The sequence below is a fragment of the Aspergillus fijiensis genome (genome assembly GCF_003184825.1).
Source record: "Aspergillus fijiensis CBS 313.89 unplaced genomic scaffold BO72scaffold_20, whole genome shotgun sequence".
In the NCBI taxonomy this organism is placed as follows: Eukaryota; Fungi; Ascomycota; class Eurotiomycetes; order Eurotiales; family Aspergillaceae; genus Aspergillus; species Aspergillus fijiensis.
In genome coordinates, this window is record NW_024468996.1 from 226,156 (window position 1) to 245,174 (window position 19,019).

The following is a 19,019-nucleotide window of genomic DNA, read 5'->3' on the forward strand; positions in this document are numbered from 1 at the left end:
ATAGTTCAGTTTAAAGAGAATCACAGCTGTGATTGCAAACGCTGACCTGAGTGAATAGAGAAATGGTGTGAAAAGGCAACTGCAGTCTTGTTCGGAATCTTGTTTATGCGTCTAGGTTATAATGTGGTTGTGACGTGCAGTAGCTCAAGCTTTACTGCCTCCCGACGTTGGTCTGACTGCGACAAACTGGGCAATAGAATAGAGTGTAGATGGAGAGGAAGGAATCTAAAGAATAAGAAATAAATCTTTACATGTAAGCAAGATGTGAGTCGTCGACCGTGAATTAAGACAGAGAGCTGTTTGAAGTATGATTGTATCTCAGTATAGTTTTTATATGAAGGAGTAAGTCTATGATCATCTCACCATTGATTTACTGCTTCTAATGAACTTGTGCAAGTCCCTCTTAACCACAAGCACACATAGTGCTTACATAGTATTGTGTGCCAATTTATGTTCATATGGACAAGGCTTTTTGGGTCCAGGTTACAAATGGAGGGGCAATCGAAGCAGCAAGAGGAAGTGAGTAAATGGTGATGCCTCAGGTTCAGATTACTCTCGCGCATATTTGACTTCAATTCTCGCTAGAAACTTTCATGACATTAGTACTAAAGTAGTCTATCACACTCTATCAATATGAACTCAAAATTCACATCAAGATGACAATTTTTCCTTTCTATATCGCTTCCAGCTGACAAGCATAAAGAAAACCGAGGTTACCACCCCGAGACCAGCAAGTCCGATACCTAGATATAGCGCACCGCGGTATCCCCGAAGCGCAGCTTTCCCCGCGTTGTTGACATTCGACTCCACGGTACCAGCAAAGCCCAGCCCAAGCGAGATCGAATAGTTCACTGTCGTGGTGACCAAGGAGGCTGCGAGCCCTTGGTGGTGGTGATGCATCGAATTGCTGAGGATCAAGGTGCCGGATGGGAATGACATGTCCCTGTAACAGATTAGCGACATGCTACCACTGACGAAGAAACTAGGTGTATACTCACATTCCCCATGAAGTGATCAAGCTAGCAACGAATGCTTGGGCCCAATAGGTCTGGTTCAAAGGTATTGTGGCAACAAGGCCCTGACCGACGGTGAAGAAGCACATGGCGCAGAACATGATCACACTCGGTGGCAATCGGCCGAGAAGGAAGCCGGTGACGAGGGCGGCGACTGCCCCGGACGGTGCAGCAGCGGACCACTTCGCCGTTGCTAGTAGAGGCGAGTCTCCTTTGATCACCTCCATGAACTGATAGAAATAATAAATGACTATGCCAAAGCTAGACCAGCCGGCAGCAATGCATCCGAGCACCCATGCCAAATCCCCTGTCAGAACCGACCGGGGGATCAGTGGACATGAGGCCGAGCCTTCGACCCAGTCGAAGATAGCGAAAAGGACAAAGCCGACGATGAGAAGAACATAGGTATACACCGTCGGCCATCCGACCAGAGCTGCTTGGTTCCAGGCGAAGTTGATCAGTACTAGTGCTGAGATACCGGTTGTCGCTCCGAGGACGTCCAAGCGAGCCCACGTCGATAGGTCATCTTTGAACTGCGGCCGGTGAGTTTGTGGTATAACCAGCAGGCCTAGCACCGACAGCACGAAGCAAACGATCCCCATTACCCAGTACGCCCAAGGCCACCACACGAGCTGCGCGAATATAGATGAGAATACACCACCGACGATGAACCCGCCAGGAGCAGTGGCACCGAAACAGCTGAAAATCATTTCTTTGCGCAAGCCCGGCGGGTATGCGCGGCCGAGGATCGCAATCGCATTCGGGAGCAGCAAAGCTGGGCCGATGCCTTGAAGTGCCCGGCAGCAATCGAAGAAGACTTTGTTGGACCATACACTAAACCCAGCCAGAAGTGACCACAGTCCGAACCACGCGAAGCCGATGATGAACATGAGACGATGACCATACACATCTCCAAGCCGACCCGCAACCAAAATGAAAGTGCCGACGGTCAGACTGTAGGCTGCGGCAAACCAGCTCAGCTCGCCTGCGCTGGTGGTTCCGAAGCTGTCCCCGATGATATGTGCCGGCGCGATAGACATACATAGCCCAGCTTGCGTCATGAATTGGGCCATACATACTACCGCGATGAACGCAATTTCCTTCCAAAGCACTGAAGGTGGTTTGAGTGTCGACTGGGCAGTTTCGAGCCGAGTCAATGCCTCAGGGTCATGCTCGTCGGCCTCATTGTCAATTGGTTTATCGTGCAGTTCGTTGCGAGAGAGGGTAGACTCGGAATCGGTAGGGGTAGATTCGTCTCGGAACTGACGATCGGAGTATTCTGTCTCGGTGGTCATTTCTTTCAAAGCGTCTTCAAGCCTCAAGAGAATGCAGCCCGTTCAACAAGACACCGAATCTAAAGGACAGCCAACAGCTCCGGGCCCGAGCTCGGGAGATTCCCCTATCTTAAGTATCGCGAAATGTTGTAGCCCAAGCTGTTGATGATATCTATCTTGACCCACTCAGTCGCCACAGCATCATATACTGCGATACAATTCGTTGTTCAAGCCTGAAGAACTGTCCCAAAAGAGCTAGTCGAATCTTGCGGACCCGTACTTGAGGCTTGTCCCGTCGGAAAACACTCCGGGCCCGACGGAATGCAGTACGTCACCGTCAGCCCGAGTCGAAAACATCATCTCCATGTACGAAGATCTAGGGACTTCAGCAGACTCCTTACGCGCATTTCGCGTTGCCGATTGCTCGGGACTGATATTTCTTGCTTGTTACTTTTCTTGTGAGAAGATAGGTGTTCATCTCTGCTAGCCAATGCAGGGTCTTTGCTCGTCACAGCGGCTTCTCAGTCCGGATTGATCTTGATGAGATCAGATGCGTCAATCATCATGACTTCATAAAGAGCAATCCCTGATCTTCATCGTGGCGCTAAGCCTATTCAAGGTGATAAAACATCTACTATGTACTTGCATTCGACATACAAACATATTTTTTCTGGAAGAAGATCGAACATCTATGAACTTTCCCTCGGCAGATGATCGCCTATGGGTGACAAACATATTGACACAATAGTTCCCTACGACTCAAAAATTGTATCGTAGTCTTCCAGCCACAGCTATTGCTAAGGCATTACTAGTCACATTTGTCGCATTGATAAACCACTCTCGGAATCGTACTTCCGCTACCGGGAAAATCCCAAACGTGCTAAGTCACCTAATAAGTTAGAGCACAGTAGAACTCAGCATATATCAGTATTGGATACAGGTCATTGATTACCTCGGCCTTCAAAGATGACCCAATCTCTATTCTCGCCTTTGTTCTTCAGCCTTAGAGCCATTTGCTGACCCGCCATACTGTTTGCCTTCAGTAGTCTCTATCACAACAGCTTGTTAGAAGCACTGGCCTTATATTGGTAGCACAATGTTGCCACTGTTAGCAACCACTGAGTTCTATTATCTAGATTGATCTTCATGCTATCACCAAGCGATTCCTGGCAAGCACTAATCATAATATGGCTAAGAGATAATGTGCAGAGTTGGAGCTTGCAATCACGAAGACAATGACAGCACTTACTGTAACTCTCCGGTATGACAATGCAACTACAACGGCCATGTCTTTGATGGTAAATTTCTTAAACAACCAGGCCAACAGAGCATTGGCTCAAAGTCAAATGAGAAACGTCTTTATTGCTTCAATATGGCGATGACGTATAAATACCATTCATTGTCCCATAGTCTATTATAGTATGCCAGAATCCCAACTGAGCCAGAAGTTTAGCTATACGAGCCCCTATCGCCCTATCGCCAACATGCCCCAAACAAGTCAGATCCAACCTTCGAAGCCGCGTGAGAGCTTGAAGGAGCGGCAGCAGTGCCAAGTCGCCCAGATTTTCATCAAAAACAAAATCCCCTACGTCTACTTCCTGGCGCCTAGCGTCACGTCAAGCAGCCCGGACTACAATTCAAGCAGCTGGGTGATCCCGGACGAATACTTCGGACGGGCCGTCTGGCTACTCAAGAAGAAGGCCGACCCGCCAAAATGCCTGCTCAAGAGGGACTGTGCCACGCGGAGCAAGCAGTTCCTGCGCCCTCTGGCCGACTACCACTTCCATTCGGCCAAGTATCCGACGGTGGAGGAGTTCCGCCGCGGCTGCCCCATCTCCACCTCGATCGACCTGTACAAGCAATCGACTCTGCTGTGGATGTTCCCCAGCCCGCCGATCGGGTTTGTGACCCCGAGGAACCCGCACTACGAGGCGCGGGGGCTGCCCAAGCCCGGCTTGCGCAGCTACCTGCCCCTGGCCAACAAACTGCCCGTCACGGTGCTGACCTTCCCCAAGTACATCGAGACCTTCATCATGCTGGCCTGCCGCGACTCCGCGGGCCACTGGTCGCTCAAGTTCTGGATCGACTACCTCCTGTTCATCCGACGGTACGAGGAAGGGGCGCGCCAGCGGGACCCGTCGCTCGCCGCCGACAATGACAACGCGTTCCCGCTCTGGCGGATGGAGACTATCGACGAGCCCTACCGGGAGTACTATAAGCGACTGGTCTACTACGACCACGACCGCATCACGGACAACGACTGCGGCACCCAGAACCTGCGGTTCATGCACTCGACCTTGACGGACCTGATGCATCTGCCCAAGGGGGACGGGAAGCTGCTGTGGTGCTGCTGGGGGAAGCCGGTCCAGGTCCACCAGCGGCAGCCCCGGCCGCCGTGGAAGACGGTCCGGAGTCAGGGCTTCGCCCGCCCGGAGCTGGATCTGCAGAGGCTCGGCACCGAGCATCGTTGTGTGCATAAGTTGCTGCTTGAGCCGCCTACGCTTCTTGAGGCTTCTAGGCCTCCAGGAGCTCCTCGGCGCCTTGAGCCTCCTGAGCTTCCTGCGCTTTCTGCGCCGCGTGCAAGTAGTTCTGTTTATTCGGATTAGTGTTCGATATACCCCCTGTTCTAGATTCTTGGCGCGAGGCTATTGACTCCGGCGCAGATAGTTAATTCATTCTGTGTCATAGTGTTGCTGATCTTCTTTACTTTTCACTAGTGTATGAATCTGGTTTATTGTTGGCTGTACATGTTGTACGTACGTAAACGAATTTTTCAACTTGGGTGTTGATCTGTGCTGAAGCTGTATGAAGTACCAACTTGAAGCGGTAGACATGGTGCGGATACTGTATCGTGGTGCGGTACGGAGTAGAGCTTGGGCAATATATTGCGTTCCTTTTCTGAGATTGCGCGATTCTTCAAGTACAAAAACGATTATTGTACTATTTATGTGATATAATTGATGGTCGGTTGACGATCCTCGGCAGAGAGTACCTATTGAAAGCCAAGAACAACCTAAAAGATCCTTCGAAGCTCTGCTACTGCTTGAGGAGAAAGGACAAGAATGGCATTTTATTCCGTGTTCTGGTGGCAGTACCCACGCGGGAGGATAGGCGGTAAACCGACGATCATGTGATACGCCAGAGTCTCTTTTCTGCTGCCCAAACAGGCTCATCAATCAATCCCTGCGAGAGGAAAGAAGAAGTTCAAAAAAAAAAGGCAAACTTCTCTTCCAGGTGGTGTGACTACATACAAACCTGACCACCCTCCGCAAAGTCCCGCTCTCATTCTCGTGTTCTATGGTGTACTTTGTAGTCAGGATACTGCCGAATATCGGCATCGGAAGGCAGTGGATCCGGTGGCTTGCTCCACATGATCTCAGCGCCTTAGCTAATCACAATCACATGCCCCGGTGACGAAGCAGCAAAGAAATTACGAGAGTCACTGCAGGTGAGCGAAGAGAAAAAAAAAAAGAAACGTGAATTCACCTCCTCACCGGGAAGACTCTTCATCCGACCGATCGCAATCAGGAAGAATGTGACCGGGAACTTCCCCCTTTGTCTCAACTGATCTCTCCCCGTCATCATGTTGTGTCCCTTTCCTAGTTCTTTGTTAGCGACATTAACATCTCGGATCGCCCTCTAAACGCGCTGTGATCGTGGCTGTGGAGGTGTTGCTGTCTACCCCGCCGGAGCGACGAGACAACCTGGGTCAAGGCGACAACCACACCCCCTTTCCAGCTGTGACCTGCGAGGCATCGACTTACCAAATTTGAACTCGCTCAATCTTACATCGACCACCTTTTTCACCTTTAAACTCTCCCTTGTCTTGTCCAACTTTCAGTTCGACAAACACTTGTTGTTTTCCTTCTCCCGACGGCTGCCTTATACTGCCGCCATGGGGAAACCCCCCGCCGCCATCATCATTGCTAGGTAAGGCTTCACGTTTTTCATGCTTGCAAGTAATAGATCGCATTCTTACGCTCACTGCCTCGATAGACATGGCGCTCGCCTGGACGCTGCCGACAAGAATTGGCATTTGACATCTCCCACTCCTTACGACCCTCCCCTCTCCTACGGCGGCTGGCTACAGTCCCGCGCGCTCGGTGCTAGAATTGTCGATCTTCTACAATCCCTAGACGATGAGATAGACGTCTCGACACAGAGCGATGCTGCACGGAAACAATTCCTCGATCGCGTCAAGACTCCACCCCGCAAGCGCCGGGTCATCATCCATACCTCTCCATTCCTTCGTTGCCTTCAGACAGCTATCGCAGTCAGCTCAGGAATTTGCCAAAACTCTCCTGAACCGGACGACTACCACCGGCCCTATGGCTCGCTTGCAGGACAGCTTCACAATGCAACCCACGGATCCCTAAAGAACTTGACTTTGGACACTCCTCCGAGCTCGAGCCCCAGGTCTAGCCTGGACAACACGCGATGCCTTTTGCGAGTTGACGCTTTTCTCGGAGAATGGCTCAGTCCTGACTATTTCGAACAAATCGTGCCTCCTCCCTCCTCCGACCGAATGATCGCCGCCGCCAAGATTGAGCTTTTAAGACGTGAGCAGCATTTTGTCCCGGCGGCAGACATAACGTCCCGACCATCGGTTGGCTACTTCCCGGGTGGTTGGGGAAGCGTTTCAACTCCAGTGTCTCCTGCCCCCGACCTCAACGCGCCCAATGAGCCTGAATCTGCATCCACAACAAATTCGGCGCCAGGGCACAGAACTCGTGCGGGTAGCTGTGACGCTTTGGGTGCTGGTGACGCCTCTCGCAGCAAAAGACTACTGAACAAAATCAACACCAATCTATCGCCCATTCCAGACAGCGCATATGTGCCTCCGACTCCAAGCTATGCCATTTCTCCTTCCAATCCAATACCTGCTGGATATGTGACTCATGCCCGTGATGCCTGCGTCAATGTCGACTACCAATGGGACAGCATGCGTGGTGACCAAGATTGGGGGAATGGAGGCGAATACGGGGAGGAATGGAGCTCAATGCATGCAAGATTCCGCAATGGGATGGAACGCATGGTTAGCTGGTACGACGAACATGATTTCACAGGGTCTACCCGCCAAAGTCAGCGCAATTCGCAGATGTTGAACGGAACCGGCGACAACAATCAAAGCGACGATACTGACGACGAAACCGAGACCATTCTGGTTGTAATTACGCATGGAGCTGGCTGCAATGCACTCATTGGGGCAATATCCGGGGAGCCAGCACTTGTCGATATTGGCACGGCCTCTCTCACCCTGGCAGTGCGCTACCCTGACCTGCACGAGTCAACTGGGACCGCATCAACAGTTTCGGTTGGGTCCCTGGGCTCCGAGCAGTCTTTCGACGAGCCGATCAATTTGCAAAGTTATCGGTTGAAAAAGGTAGCATCTACCGAGCATTTGCGAAATGGAGTTAGTAACCCCGCTGTTTCGTCGCCCGTCACCCTCGCATCACCAGGCATCCCAACCTATCGCCAGCGTGCTGCCCCGCGAAAGTCGATCTCACAGGGAATGTTCATCATCGGCCCCTCCTCTACATCTGGCATGGGGTCCCAGTCGTGGAAGGCAGCACGGCCCTCGACAGCTGTTACCCCCAGTGGTTCAACGGGGCTATGGGGGTCCGTCTCTGCCTCAGCTGAGCCAGCAGATGACATTGTGCCCAACTTTGGCGATTGGACCACGCCAGCTCCTACACCGTCTACGAATGAAATCTGTCACGATGTGGATAAGCCGGCCACCACTGGGCAAACCTGGACCAGTCAACTGCCGCAACGAACCATGTCGCAGCGTGGTCTGTGGGGCAGCGAACCCCTGCAAAAGGATCGAGAAGCGGGCACCAAACGGCGTTGGACCGTGACGGAACGACGAAGACTGTGATTTAGCATGTGATACTGCACATTAGCTTCTTGGCGTTGGATGGATTGTCCGTGGACGTCGCTCACGAATTTACGAACTACCAAGGAGGAGATCTATGAGGTTTACTAGGCTAGTCATCTTGCTCAGAATCTCGGCTAACATGGGATGTATGTACTAACTAATGGTTTTGAAAAACAACACAATATACCCAATCAGTCTAACCACACATATTCTCCACTTCAATCATGAATCCTGCCGCAATTTTCGAATCGTAGCATAGTCTGTGTTCACAACCTTTTCTCAGCTCTGACATCCGGTTGCACCGCCTAGGCTCCAGCCATCCATCCCTGCTCTCAACTAGCGCAATCGACAGGAGGATTGACACGTAGTACACCCACCATCAAGCAAAAGACAAAGATGATCGCGGGGTTCCCATCCAAGCCAAGAACAAATTACATTCCCTCCTTCTGCACCTCACCCAGCCTTAACTGCATCCAGGCTAGCGCAGAAGATTGGTAAGACGCCGGAGAGATTTGCATCCTTTCCCGCCCCGCACATCGCTCGGAGACATGAGTAATCATCTTATCTGGTCTGGTGCTGCGGAAAAATCTCGGCCAACCCGCGATCAATTTCCCTTGGTACTAGTCTAGAATTTTGTGGTCTACTCATCAATGGACAGGATACCCGCTGAGAAGATTCCCCGGGAGGGGATGATTCACCCGCCAGGCCTCTTCTGGTGGCATGGCCGATTTACGGAGGATTGATTGATGTGATGAAAGAGATTTTTTTGGGGGGGCTGGTGGGGTTTGGCAGGGCTGGTTTGGGCTTAGTTTCCGCTGCGGGCTCCTTCCATGTTTCTTCACAATTATGAATGGCTTCAACAACAAAGAAGGACAAGGTCTTTGTTTGGTTGTTCTTTCATTGCATTGTGATGCATGAAGTTTGGTGATGATTGCTTCAACAAGCGCAGGACAAAGGGCGGAATGTGCTGCGTCCATGCCCTTTTACTATGAGATCAGGTTTCGCAGATGGAAAGAATATAAGGAAACATCATGACACCAATCTACCTGGTCATCATGCTCGTCACTATATGGAAACTGACCTCTCCCGGCTGGTTAGCACATTTCTTATACCCAAGATGTCCGATTCGCTTTGTGGTCTCAGCACTCACTCAGGTTTTGCAGAGGGTGTCTCGCAAGGGACGAGTGGTCCAGGACAAAGAGTTTCTCTCCAGACTGACCTCTGGGAAGTGGTAACAAACTTCCTGGAGAAGAACGACCTGATCGTCTTCTCTGGGTCTCGTCGCGGTGTCTTCAACGCTGTGAGCCACAAGCGCTGTTCTGCTTGTCAGGATCAGCTCCTGACTCCGCAGGAGGTATATGGCAATCACGCAGCGGCCGCTGCTGATGAGAACGCCAGGCTCATGGTCTTCAATCTGCGCCCCGTGGAGAATGCTGCCTGGGCAATTGAGCGTGGCGCGGTGAGTGAGAATCAGGTAGATGACTATGCTGACAAGCTGGCCAATGCCGTGACCGTGAGTGGATTGTCGATTTTGTCACTGGCCGTTCTTCGGGGAAGAAAGGACGTGGCGAATGTTCTTCTGAAGCATCGCGCGGACCCTACTTACGGAGGCGAAAATGCTGACTTGAAGCCCTTGGACTATATCAGATCCCCCTTTCATCGAACCGACTCAGCAGGAGACCCAGCAAGGATCAAGGCCGCCGTGGCAATGGTGGAAACACTGATCACCCGCGGAGCGACCTTCACCCAGAAGGGGCCCTGGGATATCATTCTGTGGACTCGACGCGTCGACCCCATCTGCGAAGCGGTCTGGAATGGTGTAGATCTCCTCAGTCTGCGCTGGGAGAGCCAGGGTGTAAGTCTGAGCCCGCTGAGCGCTATCCTCCATCACCCGGCCCTGCCCGAAGAAAAGGTCCGCGAGGAGGTCCTGCGGGAGATCCTGGAGGCTGCGCCCAGATTGATGGACATCACCGACGGCGGGGGACGCACCGTCATCCACCAAGCCGTGCAAGCCCACCGGTGGAATCTAGCGCAAGCCCTGCTCCGGTTCCCATCCACGACATGGCCGATCGCCAACGACGGGCAGAGCGCGCTGACCATCGCCATCGCCCACGGTAAGACAAAACTGATCGCGGGTCTGTTGGACCGCCCCGAGTACGAACTAGACTTCATGCACGACGTCGACTCCATGCTCCTGTGGCATCATGTCAACAGCCCCACTCAGGAGTCCTCCCCGCTGATGGTCGCCGTCGCAAAGGCGGCCGAGTGCCCCAGAGCCCTGTATACGCTGGCCACCCACCCGCGCATGTGTATCCCCACAAACGTGCCCGATCGCCTCAACGTCCGACATCTGGCGCTGGAGCTGGGGATGGAGGTCGGCCTTGGTCCGCGCCATGTCGCGCTGATCAAAGCCATCCCCGAGCGGTGCGATTATGACGAGGGAGAAACTTGCACTAGGGCTGAGTAAATAATCTACTACAATTGATCTAATCAAAGTTTCCTTTCGACAAACACAGACACAGTACAAAACTCGCTTTATCAACATACCCCCAATCAAATGAACAAACCTGTAATCATAGCACCCATCTACCCCATCACTCACCCACCCGCGTCAGATAGAAGTGCAAAACCCCCGAATCCCGATAATAAGGCTTATACTCATTGGTCGCCGCCACGGTACACTCATTCACATATCGAAACCGATCTACCTTGTCCTCGCCGTCGGGGATGACCGCGCAGGCGTCGATACCGTGGAACCTGATTTGCCGGACCTTGTTTTTTTTGGGGAACGCATCAGATCTGGCCTTGAATTTCATTTACTAGGGATGTCTCACCTTTTCTGTCTCCTCTAACGAAAACAGTGTCCGGATAAGCGGCAGCCCGTCCGTCGCGATGGCCTGGGCCGGATGTCCCGTGTCGAGCAAGTGGATGCTCCACTCTCCATCCAAGAATTTTGGGGATACCGGATTGAGTCGGTCGTAGATGGTTTCGAGCTCGGCGCGGTCGAGTCGGCCTGGTGTTTGGGTGAGGGCGAGGTATTCTTCTGTTGGGTTTTGGGTGCTATGGTTGTTAGTTCGGATAGTAGGGGGTGGGTTTAGGATGGCGTACGTTTTCATGGTGATGGTTCGTTGTGGGATGACTTTCGGAAGTATACGGGTAGAGGTACAGAGTCAAGATAGTGTGAATTTTCTGGCCTTGTGGTAGTGTGCATCCCTTTTGCGACTTCATATACCCGGATCCAACGCGGAGGTTTGATACTTGATTGGTTTCTGGCGTCTTCCTTGTATGGTGTATGCTGTCATTCGATGCATAGAGAGAGGAATATGGGAGGGATCCGCGGTATGTGTGCCAGCTCGATCGGGGTGTCTGCAGAACTCGCAATGTACTCAATGTGCTGCGTGGGCAGCGGTGATTGATTTCCTACTAGGTACTTTTGTGCGAAGTTATCGAGCGAGAGATTGTCCCCTGCTTGGGTATACGGCTATCTATCTCTCCTGGTCTTTTGCATGTTGAATGGGTCCAGTACGTCCTATCAGGAGAGTTAATGGCTTGTTTCGCCATACTGCAAAAAGCAGGTCTGTGCGAGAGCAATTATTTTGGTCTGAAATGTCATCCTCCAGATCCGTGATCATGCATCCCAGCATTCTTGTTCTTTGACGTCACTGCATTGATGCAGACTGCCTATTTCTATCGGCCTTTTGGAACTCTGGCCCAAGTTCAGCGAAACAAAGTTCAACAGCATCAATCCGATCATGTAATTTGAAGTCTGGATATCTGGGTTGCTATTGCCACCTTGAGAGAGGAGACATAGAGTCGGGTTTCTTGCCATCATATAAGACATTTTCGGATAGACTTACTCCTTTCAAGCTCGGTGTCTTGCTATCCTGACCCTGCGGCTACAGGCTCACGGAAGATCGCTTGCTGCTCGATCGTCCCTTGCATTTCGAAATGTCGAACCCGCCCAGTGAGGTTGGCAATTTCGGCAGCGGCGAACTTGTGGCGAGAACACCGTGTCTGGGATTGCTGCTAGGGGTCCCAGAAGGGCCAGTCGCTTGCAATGATTCAATATTTAAGTCTGGTTAGGGACGGAAAGCCTTTCATCCCGGAGTGGAAGATAGGTATTTGCCCGGCTCAATAAGTATATATGTTGGTATATCCTCTTGTGTTGTGATGCGTCTGCGTCCCAACGACTGAGTTCTCGTCAATTCATCAATTCAAGTCATTTTGAGATGAGAGTGCGAACAGGCGAGAGTGCAAAAAGCTAATTTACCTGTCGTAGGATGCATTTGAAACATTACAGATCCGTGTTTGCTTGAAACATTGCCGGATGGGTTGTTGTTGCCTTGTTTGTGTCTGAGTTATCGGGTAGTTATCAGGCAGCTCAGCTTATCGGTCTTGGGAGGCTGGGAACGTGCGGTACCTGTCAATTATTGTAATCGGCTATTGCTCTGGCTGTCAACTGTCAAGAAAATCCAATACAGCTTCAATTGAGGAAGCTCTGACCATACCTAAGCTCGTGCATGGGCCAGAAGTGGACTCAATATCTGACTGCAGGTGACTGTGAGTGGGGTTGCCTGAGGTGTCGACCAGGTACGTAAGTGCGGAGACAGGCTGCAGTTCAGGGCAGTTTCCCTGTCCTCAATTCCTCCAGCCACTGGATTTTACTATTTTTGTCCGCGCGGGCAAGCAAGAAGCAAGCTAAGAGGATGAATTTAAATACGCCGCCCACCAAGGCGGGCCTCGATCTCTTGTCACTACTTGTATGCTCCAGCCTTCCATTCCATTCCCAATATTACAATTGATTCTCCCTCCCTCCTCCCTCCCTCCATCCATCACTATTACTGGCATTGTTTGTTACGGCCCCTCTATTCCTCTTCCTACATCTCCTGCAGTGAGTGCGGCAACCTTCAAGCATGTCTGCTGCTCCGCGCCGCAATGGCCAGCCACCACCGCCATGCGAACCGTGCCGCAAGTCCAAAATGCGCTGCGACAATGTAATCCCCGCCTGCCAGAATTGCATCCGTCGAGGCAAGGCCGAGAACTGTGTGTATCCCGCCCCTCCCGCCACGCGCACCTGGTACTCGGACAATGCTCCGTCGCCGACCGCGTCTCCGCGCTCGCAGGGCCGCCCGGACTCCTTCACCCAGGGTGGCCGGTCAACCCCCAACGGGGACGAGAAACTAGCCGCCATGGGTCTTCCCACCACCGCCACCACCGCCAACAACAACAATAGCTCGGCCATGTTCAGTGAGATGGAGGACCAGTTTCGGGGGTCCATGTACCTCGATGCTTCCTCCGCGGGCCGGGCCGAGCCTGCCACCACGCCGGATCCGAGGCAGATCCAGATGGGCGCCCGACTGCTCACCTTGCTGTTCGAGAACCTGCCCCTGTATGAGCGTTTGGCGGAGACCTCGCTGGATGTGTGGCCCGAGGGGTGCATCCTGGGTCACCGGCTCATCACGGGGATGTTTGAGGCCCTCGAGGATATCCTGGAGGCCTTGACTTCTGACCCCAGCTACGTCAAGGATCGCCATTCGACGATGCTGCGGTGGGCGCAGAAGATCTTCGACGACAGCGCCAAGCCCCTGACGGTGCATGCGGCCACCACCCCGGAGGACTATATCCGGCGGATCTCCTCCCGGTGGGAGGGCATTGGGCTGGTGTACTCGATCGTCGGGCAGGGCGCCATGCTGGAGCGCGATTGGCGGTCCATCCGCGAGCGCGAACGCAATGTGCCCCGTGATCAGAAGTTGTTGGCGGCCCAGGCAGTCTCGGCGAGTGATGCCTGTCTGCAGTTCTGTGATACCTTTGGCGCGGTGGATGATTCGCTGGGCTGGTTGTTGTTCCAGCATCTTCATCTCTTGACCTTGGTTTACGGTGAAAATGGTATGTTTGATGAGTTTCTCTTGGTGCGGGCAATCGGGACGTAGGCTAACAACTGACAGATCCTCGAGCGTGGAGGAAGCTGGCCGAGCTTGCGACAGTGGCTTTCACTCTCGGTTCCAATCAATCAGAGAAGGACACGAGGACCCCCTTCTTCGTGGTCGAGCTTCGCAAACGTCTGGTCGCGGGCGCATACAGCATCGACAAACAGCTGGCCACCTCCTTGGGCAGACCCCCCCAGATCAGCTGGCGCTACTATGACGTCCAGTTCCCGCTCGACTTGAGCTATGATGAGATTCTAGCCGAGCCGAAGATCCGCGAGGCGGCCATCAGCAAGCTGGACAAGACGGGATGGAATACCCAGGGAGTCGTGGGGAAGTCCGCGTGGCTTCGGATTGCGCTGCTCATTGGCTCGACGAGGGAGCAGATTCTGGAATTGTCGCTCAGTCGCCGTATTGACGATTTGTCTCGCAAGGTTCAGTAAGTGCCTTGTCACGCTCTCTACAAGACATATCGCTTACGTCGCATGCTTAGGGAGGTGTCTCAGCAATCTCACAAAACTTGGAACGAGCTGCCCGGCTTCCTTCGCTGGCGGCCTGGCTCTCCCGACCCGAACGGTTCGAGCAGTGTTCTTTTGCCTCTGTACTTGAACTTCCTCTACAATGACTTCCTCCTTTACCGGGTTTTGGTGAAGCGGACCCAAAGCGGTGGGGAGGGCTTGATCAGTGTGTCACAAAACATACTGAGCACCATTCTCGAGCTCATTGGGAAGGAAATTGGGTCTAGGGCTGGCACCTATAATGTCGGATGGAATGTGCGTATTGCCAATTTCTTTAGTGCTGCGAATCTGTACTGACAGCTTACAGGCATCGTCCTTTGGTCTTCCCGCAGCCGGAGTCTTAGCTATCGAGCTCCTCCGTCAATCCGAAGCCCAATCTCAGGTCCAAGCCACCCCGTTCCGCCGATCGGAGGTTATCCAGAAACTCACTGTCTTCGCCTCTCATCTCCAATACGTCGTCCGCCCGCATGATGGCATGTACGATGTCTGCCAGCGTGCACGGAAGGTCATCTCCAACATTCTGGATCGGGTCCTCACGGTCAACGCATCCCCGATGCCTGCCACCTTGCCCGCCGATGTTCTGGCAACCAACTGGCTGAACGGCGAAAATGTGACCCTTGATGACGGCACGGACTTGTACCGGTGGATTGAGAATCTCTACCCGGATACGGCTGCATCCACGGCTTCCTGGGCTTGAGCCCGACACAGCCTCATGATATGGAAATGATTGATGAAATAAGCCGATGACCGTGGGCAGATCCAGATTCAGATGTGTCTGTCACCTCCCACCCTACCATGTTATGACCATATACCCCTTCTATGTGACCCGGGACACGCAAGAGTGTGCAGATTGCCTTGTGATGAGTATGGAAGACGAGGTGCACTTCGCTTGCTCCATAATGCTGTATTTCATTTTGCCACCTGTTCTTTCCTTTCAGTTCCGTGGCAGTCTTTTTGCTTCTTGCAAGCTTCTTCTGCGGCGAACAGGTAGCTAGAATTGTATTTGGGCAACAATGATTATTTATGCCATGTAGCGTGTCATTGCAATCGGCGGAATACACGTCAGCGCATGCAGTCTATTGCATTCAGCTGAAGCGGGATGGTTCCCATTTAGAGTTCTGATTGAGCTGCAACGCGACGTAGGATCTGACAGGGCTCATTCTAGCCGATGACTCTGCTATTGTTGAGGACAGATACTCCGGAACTCCGTCAGAACTCGTTGTAGAAGGGAGCTCACTCATTATTGAGACCCGACGCCCTTGCGTATCGGCTATCTTTAGAAGCACTAGTGTGGATGATCGATAGGCGATAAGTTATCGGGCTATTGACGGGCTGATAAGCCAAGGCGGGCGGGCATGTGATCACTTCAGGGATGGGAGGGAATGTGGGGCGGTGTTTACCGACCGAATCAGGACATCATCACATGGAGTAAGTGGTAGCAGATTGTGGCGGATACTACGACTCTGCTTGGACGCTGTCGACGCTGTCAACTCTGCGCCAGATTTTGTAAATGCGATGACTCAATTGCAAGGTTGTGAGGACAATCGGATCCTCGGATCCAGGGATCCAGCATTCAGCGAGCCCTGAGAATGACTCCGCTGTGTTTCTGTCTTTCCGCCACCGCGGCGTCGATCCCGTGTGCCCAATCGTGGTGGAGTGATTGGCCGGCGACCTCCGCATTTTCCGGGTGCCTGCATGGATGCCTTGATGCCTGGCGTGGTGCCAGACCCAGCGTAACTGCGTCACTGGGTCCCTTTCCCCCCCATTCCTTGTCCTTGTACCGAGTACTTGTACACAGTCTCCCCTTTACCTTCTACTCCCTCCTCTCTCTCTCTCTCTTTCTCTCTCTCTCTCGCTCTTACTCTTCGTTCAGTGTTTGGACTCGTGAAATCTCCTCCAGCTCTCTTGTCTGTCTCTACCTCTGTTTGTACATACACATACACACAAATCAAGGCATGTCAGCTGTCGCAAATGACGGGTTCTCCGTCATCCATACTAGTGGCCGAACAGGCCCGCCGGATCTCCGATTAATTCACTACAACGATGTCTACCACGTAGAGTAAGTTCTCATTGCACCTTGAGGTGGACACCCCGACCACAGAGAATATGTCGCTAACACGCAGCCGATTCCCATAGACCAGGTTCCGCCGAGCCCGTAGGCGGCGTCCCGCGCTTCCAGTCTGTCGCTAATTACTATCGCTCCGATCCCGCCTTTGCCGGCCAGCCCGGCGTGCTTACCTTCTTCTCCGGCGATGCTTACAACCCGAGTCTGGAGAGTTCGGTCACGAAGGGCAAGCATATGGTGCCATTTCTGAATAAGATTGGGACGGATGTTGCTTGTGTTGGGGTATGTTTCACTTTCCTGGTTGATGTTTTCAAGGTGGGCTGGGCAAGCTTGGATAGTGGTGGAATACGAGAGCTCAGTCAGGCCATTCGGTGCGGAATACGAGATAAGCTGACCAACTCACCTGCCGGGTTTAGAACCACGATCTCGATTTCGGAGTCACGCAATTCCGCCATCTACGCACACAATGCCAGTTTCCCTGGTTGTTGGCCAATGTTATCGATCCGGCGCTGGGGGAGGATGTCCCTATCGCTGACTGTGAGAAGACCGTGATGTTGACCGCATCGAATGGGATTAAGGTCGGGGTGATTGGGCTTGGGGAGAGGGAATGGTACGTTTGCATACGCGCTGACACAGGTGCATACACCGCTACTTGAGAGGTCATATTTGCTGACTATGTTGCATGTTCGCTGATTTAGGTTGGGAACGATTAATGCCCTACCACCGGATCTGATTTACAAGTCGGCGTCGAAGACGGCGTTGGAGCTTGCGCCCCGGCTGCGCGAGCAAGGGGCGGATATCGTCGTCGCTGTCACCCATCAACGCGAACCGAATGATTATAAGTTGGCTGAGAATCTGACACCGGGGCTGGTGGATATTATTCTGGGGGGTCACGACCACTTCTATGCACATGCTGTAGTCAACGGGGTGCATATTCTCCGGTCGGGTACCGATTTCAAGCAGTTGAGCTATTTGGAAGCTTGGCGGAAGGCAGACGGCGCGGGATGGGATTTTGATATCGTGCGCAGAGACCTGGTTCGATCAATCCCTGAGGATCCGTCCGCTAGGACCATGGTCGGCCGGTTGACGTCGAGCTTGAAGGCCAAGTTGGAGAAGCCTATTGGATACACTACGCGGCCGCTGGACGGTCGATTTTCCACCGTGCGTCAACGAGAGTCGAATCTGGGTAATTTCGCCTGCGATCTCATGCGGTTCTACTATGGCGCCGACTGCGCGATGATGGCTGGTGGGACTATTCGGGGCGATCAGATCTACCAGCCCGGGGTGTTGAAGGTGAAGGATATTCTTAACTGCTTTCCGTTCGAGGACCCTGTCGTTCTCCTCCGCATCAAAGGCCAAGCGCTCTTCGATGCCTTGGAGAATGGAGTCAGTCAGCTTCCCGCGTTGGAGGGGCGGTTCCCGCAGGTGTCGAACATCTCATTCAGCTACAACCCATCTTCGCCGCCCGGCTCGCGGATTAACTGGGCCAAGATCGGTGGGCAGCCCATTGATTTTGGCCAAAGCTACCTGCTTGCCACCCGTGGCTATATGGGTCGTGGCAAAGACGGATTTGCGTCACTGCTCGTGCAGTCAGAGGGTGGCGAAGTGGAAGAGGTTGTTGACGAAGAAAGCGGCATCCTCATCAGCACCCTGCTCCGTCAGTACTTCCTTAGTCTGAAAGTCCTAGGGAAGTGGCAGCGATGGAGCCAGAGCTTGACGCGCCACTGGGGCACAGTGCACAAGAGCCTGCACAGAGACGAATGGCTGAAAGCTCCCTCGACCCAGGTATCACCCTCATCGGAGAAAGTGCCGTACCACGTCCAGCGACCTACCCTGAACCGCACGAAGCAGAAATACTACTACGGACGCTATTCCCCCAGCGACTCCTCTGAGTCAGAGAGATCTGACCAGGCCTCGCTGGATTCGGACTCCGACACCGACCCTGAGGTGTTGACGTCGCCACAGCCGATCACCAATTATGTCACTCACCCGGCGAAGTCGGCTACGGAGGAGGAACATCGTCTGCGGCTTGCCCGCAAGGTGACTCGGCTCTGGATGCGCAAGGCCGGGCTGCAGCCGTCTCCGATCAACGATTCGGAAGAGCTGGGAGGGTTCACCCCGAACTGGACGCCGGGGATTTCTCCGCGATTAGAGGGGAGGATTATCATTGAAGGAGTTTGAACTTTTGACGGGTGTGGATTTTTCTTGGTTTCAGAATTATTTGTCTGGGTATAGCAAGCATCAGGGAGCATTTCGGGTTTTGCATGAGTCATGATATACAGCGTTGGCATTTTGTTTTCGTGTGTGTCATATATTAATTGAACTCATGAATATTAGTCTATCATTC

At 52.9% G+C, this 19,019-nt stretch overlaps 7 protein-coding genes across 7 annotated transcripts; 5 read left to right on the forward strand and 2 right to left on the reverse strand.

The window, feature by feature from the left end:
* Positions 1-651: 651 nt before the first annotated feature.
* On the reverse strand, positions 652-3,022 carry BO72DRAFT_508644 (MFS transporter; the record flags this gene model as incomplete). Its single annotated transcript, XM_040949302.1, has 3 exons — positions 652-943; positions 999-2,275; positions 2,945-3,022. The coding sequence occupies 3 exons, from the start codon at positions 3,020-3,022 to the stop codon at positions 652-654; spliced, it is 1,647 nt and encodes a 548-aa protein (XP_040801829.1).
* Positions 3,023-3,771: 749 nt separating this feature from the next.
* Positions 3,772-4,893, forward strand: BO72DRAFT_495752 (uncharacterized protein; the record flags this gene model as incomplete). The annotated part of the gene is made up of 1 exon (XM_040948577.1): positions 3,772-4,893. The coding sequence occupies one exon, from the start codon at positions 3,772-3,774 to the stop codon at positions 4,891-4,893; it is 1,122 nt and encodes a 373-aa protein (XP_040801830.1).
* Positions 4,894-5,942: 1,049 nt separating this feature from the next.
* Positions 5,943-8,659, forward strand: BO72DRAFT_96801 (uncharacterized protein). The gene is made up of 2 exons (XM_040950840.1): positions 5,943-6,217; positions 6,284-8,659. The coding sequence occupies exons 1-2, from the start codon at positions 6,183-6,185 to the stop codon at positions 8,163-8,165; spliced, it is 1,917 nt and encodes a 638-aa protein (XP_040801831.1). The 5' UTR covers positions 5,943-6,182; the 3' UTR covers positions 8,166-8,659.
* Positions 8,660-10,808, forward strand: BO72DRAFT_96802 (uncharacterized protein). Its single transcript, XM_040950841.1, has one exon. The coding sequence runs from the start codon at positions 9,154-9,156 to the stop codon at positions 10,630-10,632; it is 1,479 nt and encodes a 492-aa protein (XP_040801832.1). The 5' UTR covers positions 8,660-9,153; the 3' UTR covers positions 10,633-10,808.
* Positions 10,760-12,107, reverse strand: BO72DRAFT_495755 (uncharacterized protein; the record flags this gene model as incomplete). Its single annotated transcript, XM_040948578.1, has 3 exons — positions 10,760-10,936; positions 11,000-11,225; positions 12,055-12,107. The coding sequence occupies 3 exons, from the start codon at positions 12,105-12,107 to the stop codon at positions 10,760-10,762; spliced, it is 456 nt and encodes a 151-aa protein (XP_040801833.1).
* An 823-nt stretch (positions 12,108-12,930) lies between these two features.
* On the forward strand, positions 12,931-15,707 carry BO72DRAFT_447608 (putative C6 transcription factor). The gene is made up of 4 exons (XM_040944590.1): positions 12,931-14,051; positions 14,111-14,528; positions 14,583-14,862; positions 14,915-15,707. Exons 1-4 carry the CDS (start codon positions 13,079-13,081, stop codon positions 15,302-15,304), a joined length of 2,061 nt encoding a protein of 686 aa, XP_040801834.1. The 5' UTR covers positions 12,931-13,078; the 3' UTR covers positions 15,305-15,707.
* A 697-nt stretch (positions 15,708-16,404) lies between these two features.
* Positions 16,405-19,019, forward strand: BO72DRAFT_447609 (putative 5'-nucleotidase). Its single transcript, XM_040944591.1, has 4 exons — positions 16,405-16,666; positions 16,744-16,954; positions 17,089-17,282; positions 17,371-19,019. The coding sequence occupies exons 1-4, from the start codon at positions 16,563-16,565 to the stop codon at positions 18,851-18,853; spliced, it is 1,992 nt and encodes a 663-aa protein (XP_040801835.1). The 5' UTR covers positions 16,405-16,562; the 3' UTR covers positions 18,854-19,019.

What these genes read in the sequence shown, in the direction of transcription:
- BO72DRAFT_96801 (XM_040950840.1), top strand. Translation starts at nt 6,183, where the DNA reads ATGGGGAAACCCCCCGCCGCCATCATCATTGCTAG. An exon ending in GCCGCCATCATCATTGCTAG is followed by an intron (nt 6,218 to 6,283) that starts GTAAGGCTTCAC and finishes CTGCCTCGATAG; the next exon opens with ACATGGCGCTCGCCTGGACG.
- BO72DRAFT_447608 (XM_040944590.1), top strand. Translation starts at nt 13,079, where the DNA reads ATGTCTGCTGCTCCGCGCCGCAATGGCCAGCCACCACCGCCATGCGAA. An exon ending in CTTGGTTTACGGTGAAAATG is followed by an intron (nt 14,052 to 14,110) that starts GTATGTTTGATG and finishes AACAACTGACAG; the next exon opens with ATCCTCGAGCGTGGAGGAAG. An exon ending in GATTTGTCTCGCAAGGTTCA is followed by an intron (nt 14,529 to 14,582) that starts GTAAGTGCCTTG and finishes TCGCATGCTTAG; the next exon opens with GGAGGTGTCTCAGCAATCTC.
- BO72DRAFT_447609 (XM_040944591.1), top strand. Translation starts at nt 16,563, where the DNA reads ATGTCAGCTGTCGCAAATGACGGGTTCTCCGTCATCCATACTAGTGGC. An exon ending in AACGATGTCTACCACGTAGA is followed by an intron (nt 16,667 to 16,743) that starts GTAAGTTCTCAT and finishes CGATTCCCATAG; the next exon opens with ACCAGGTTCCGCCGAGCCCG. An exon ending in CGGATGTTGCTTGTGTTGGG is followed by an intron (nt 16,955 to 17,088) that starts GTATGTTTCACT and finishes TGCCGGGTTTAG; the next exon opens with AACCACGATCTCGATTTCGG.
- BO72DRAFT_96802 (XM_040950841.1), top strand. Translation starts at nt 9,154, where the DNA reads ATGAGATCAGGTTTCGCAGATGGAAAGAATATAAGGAAACATCATGAC.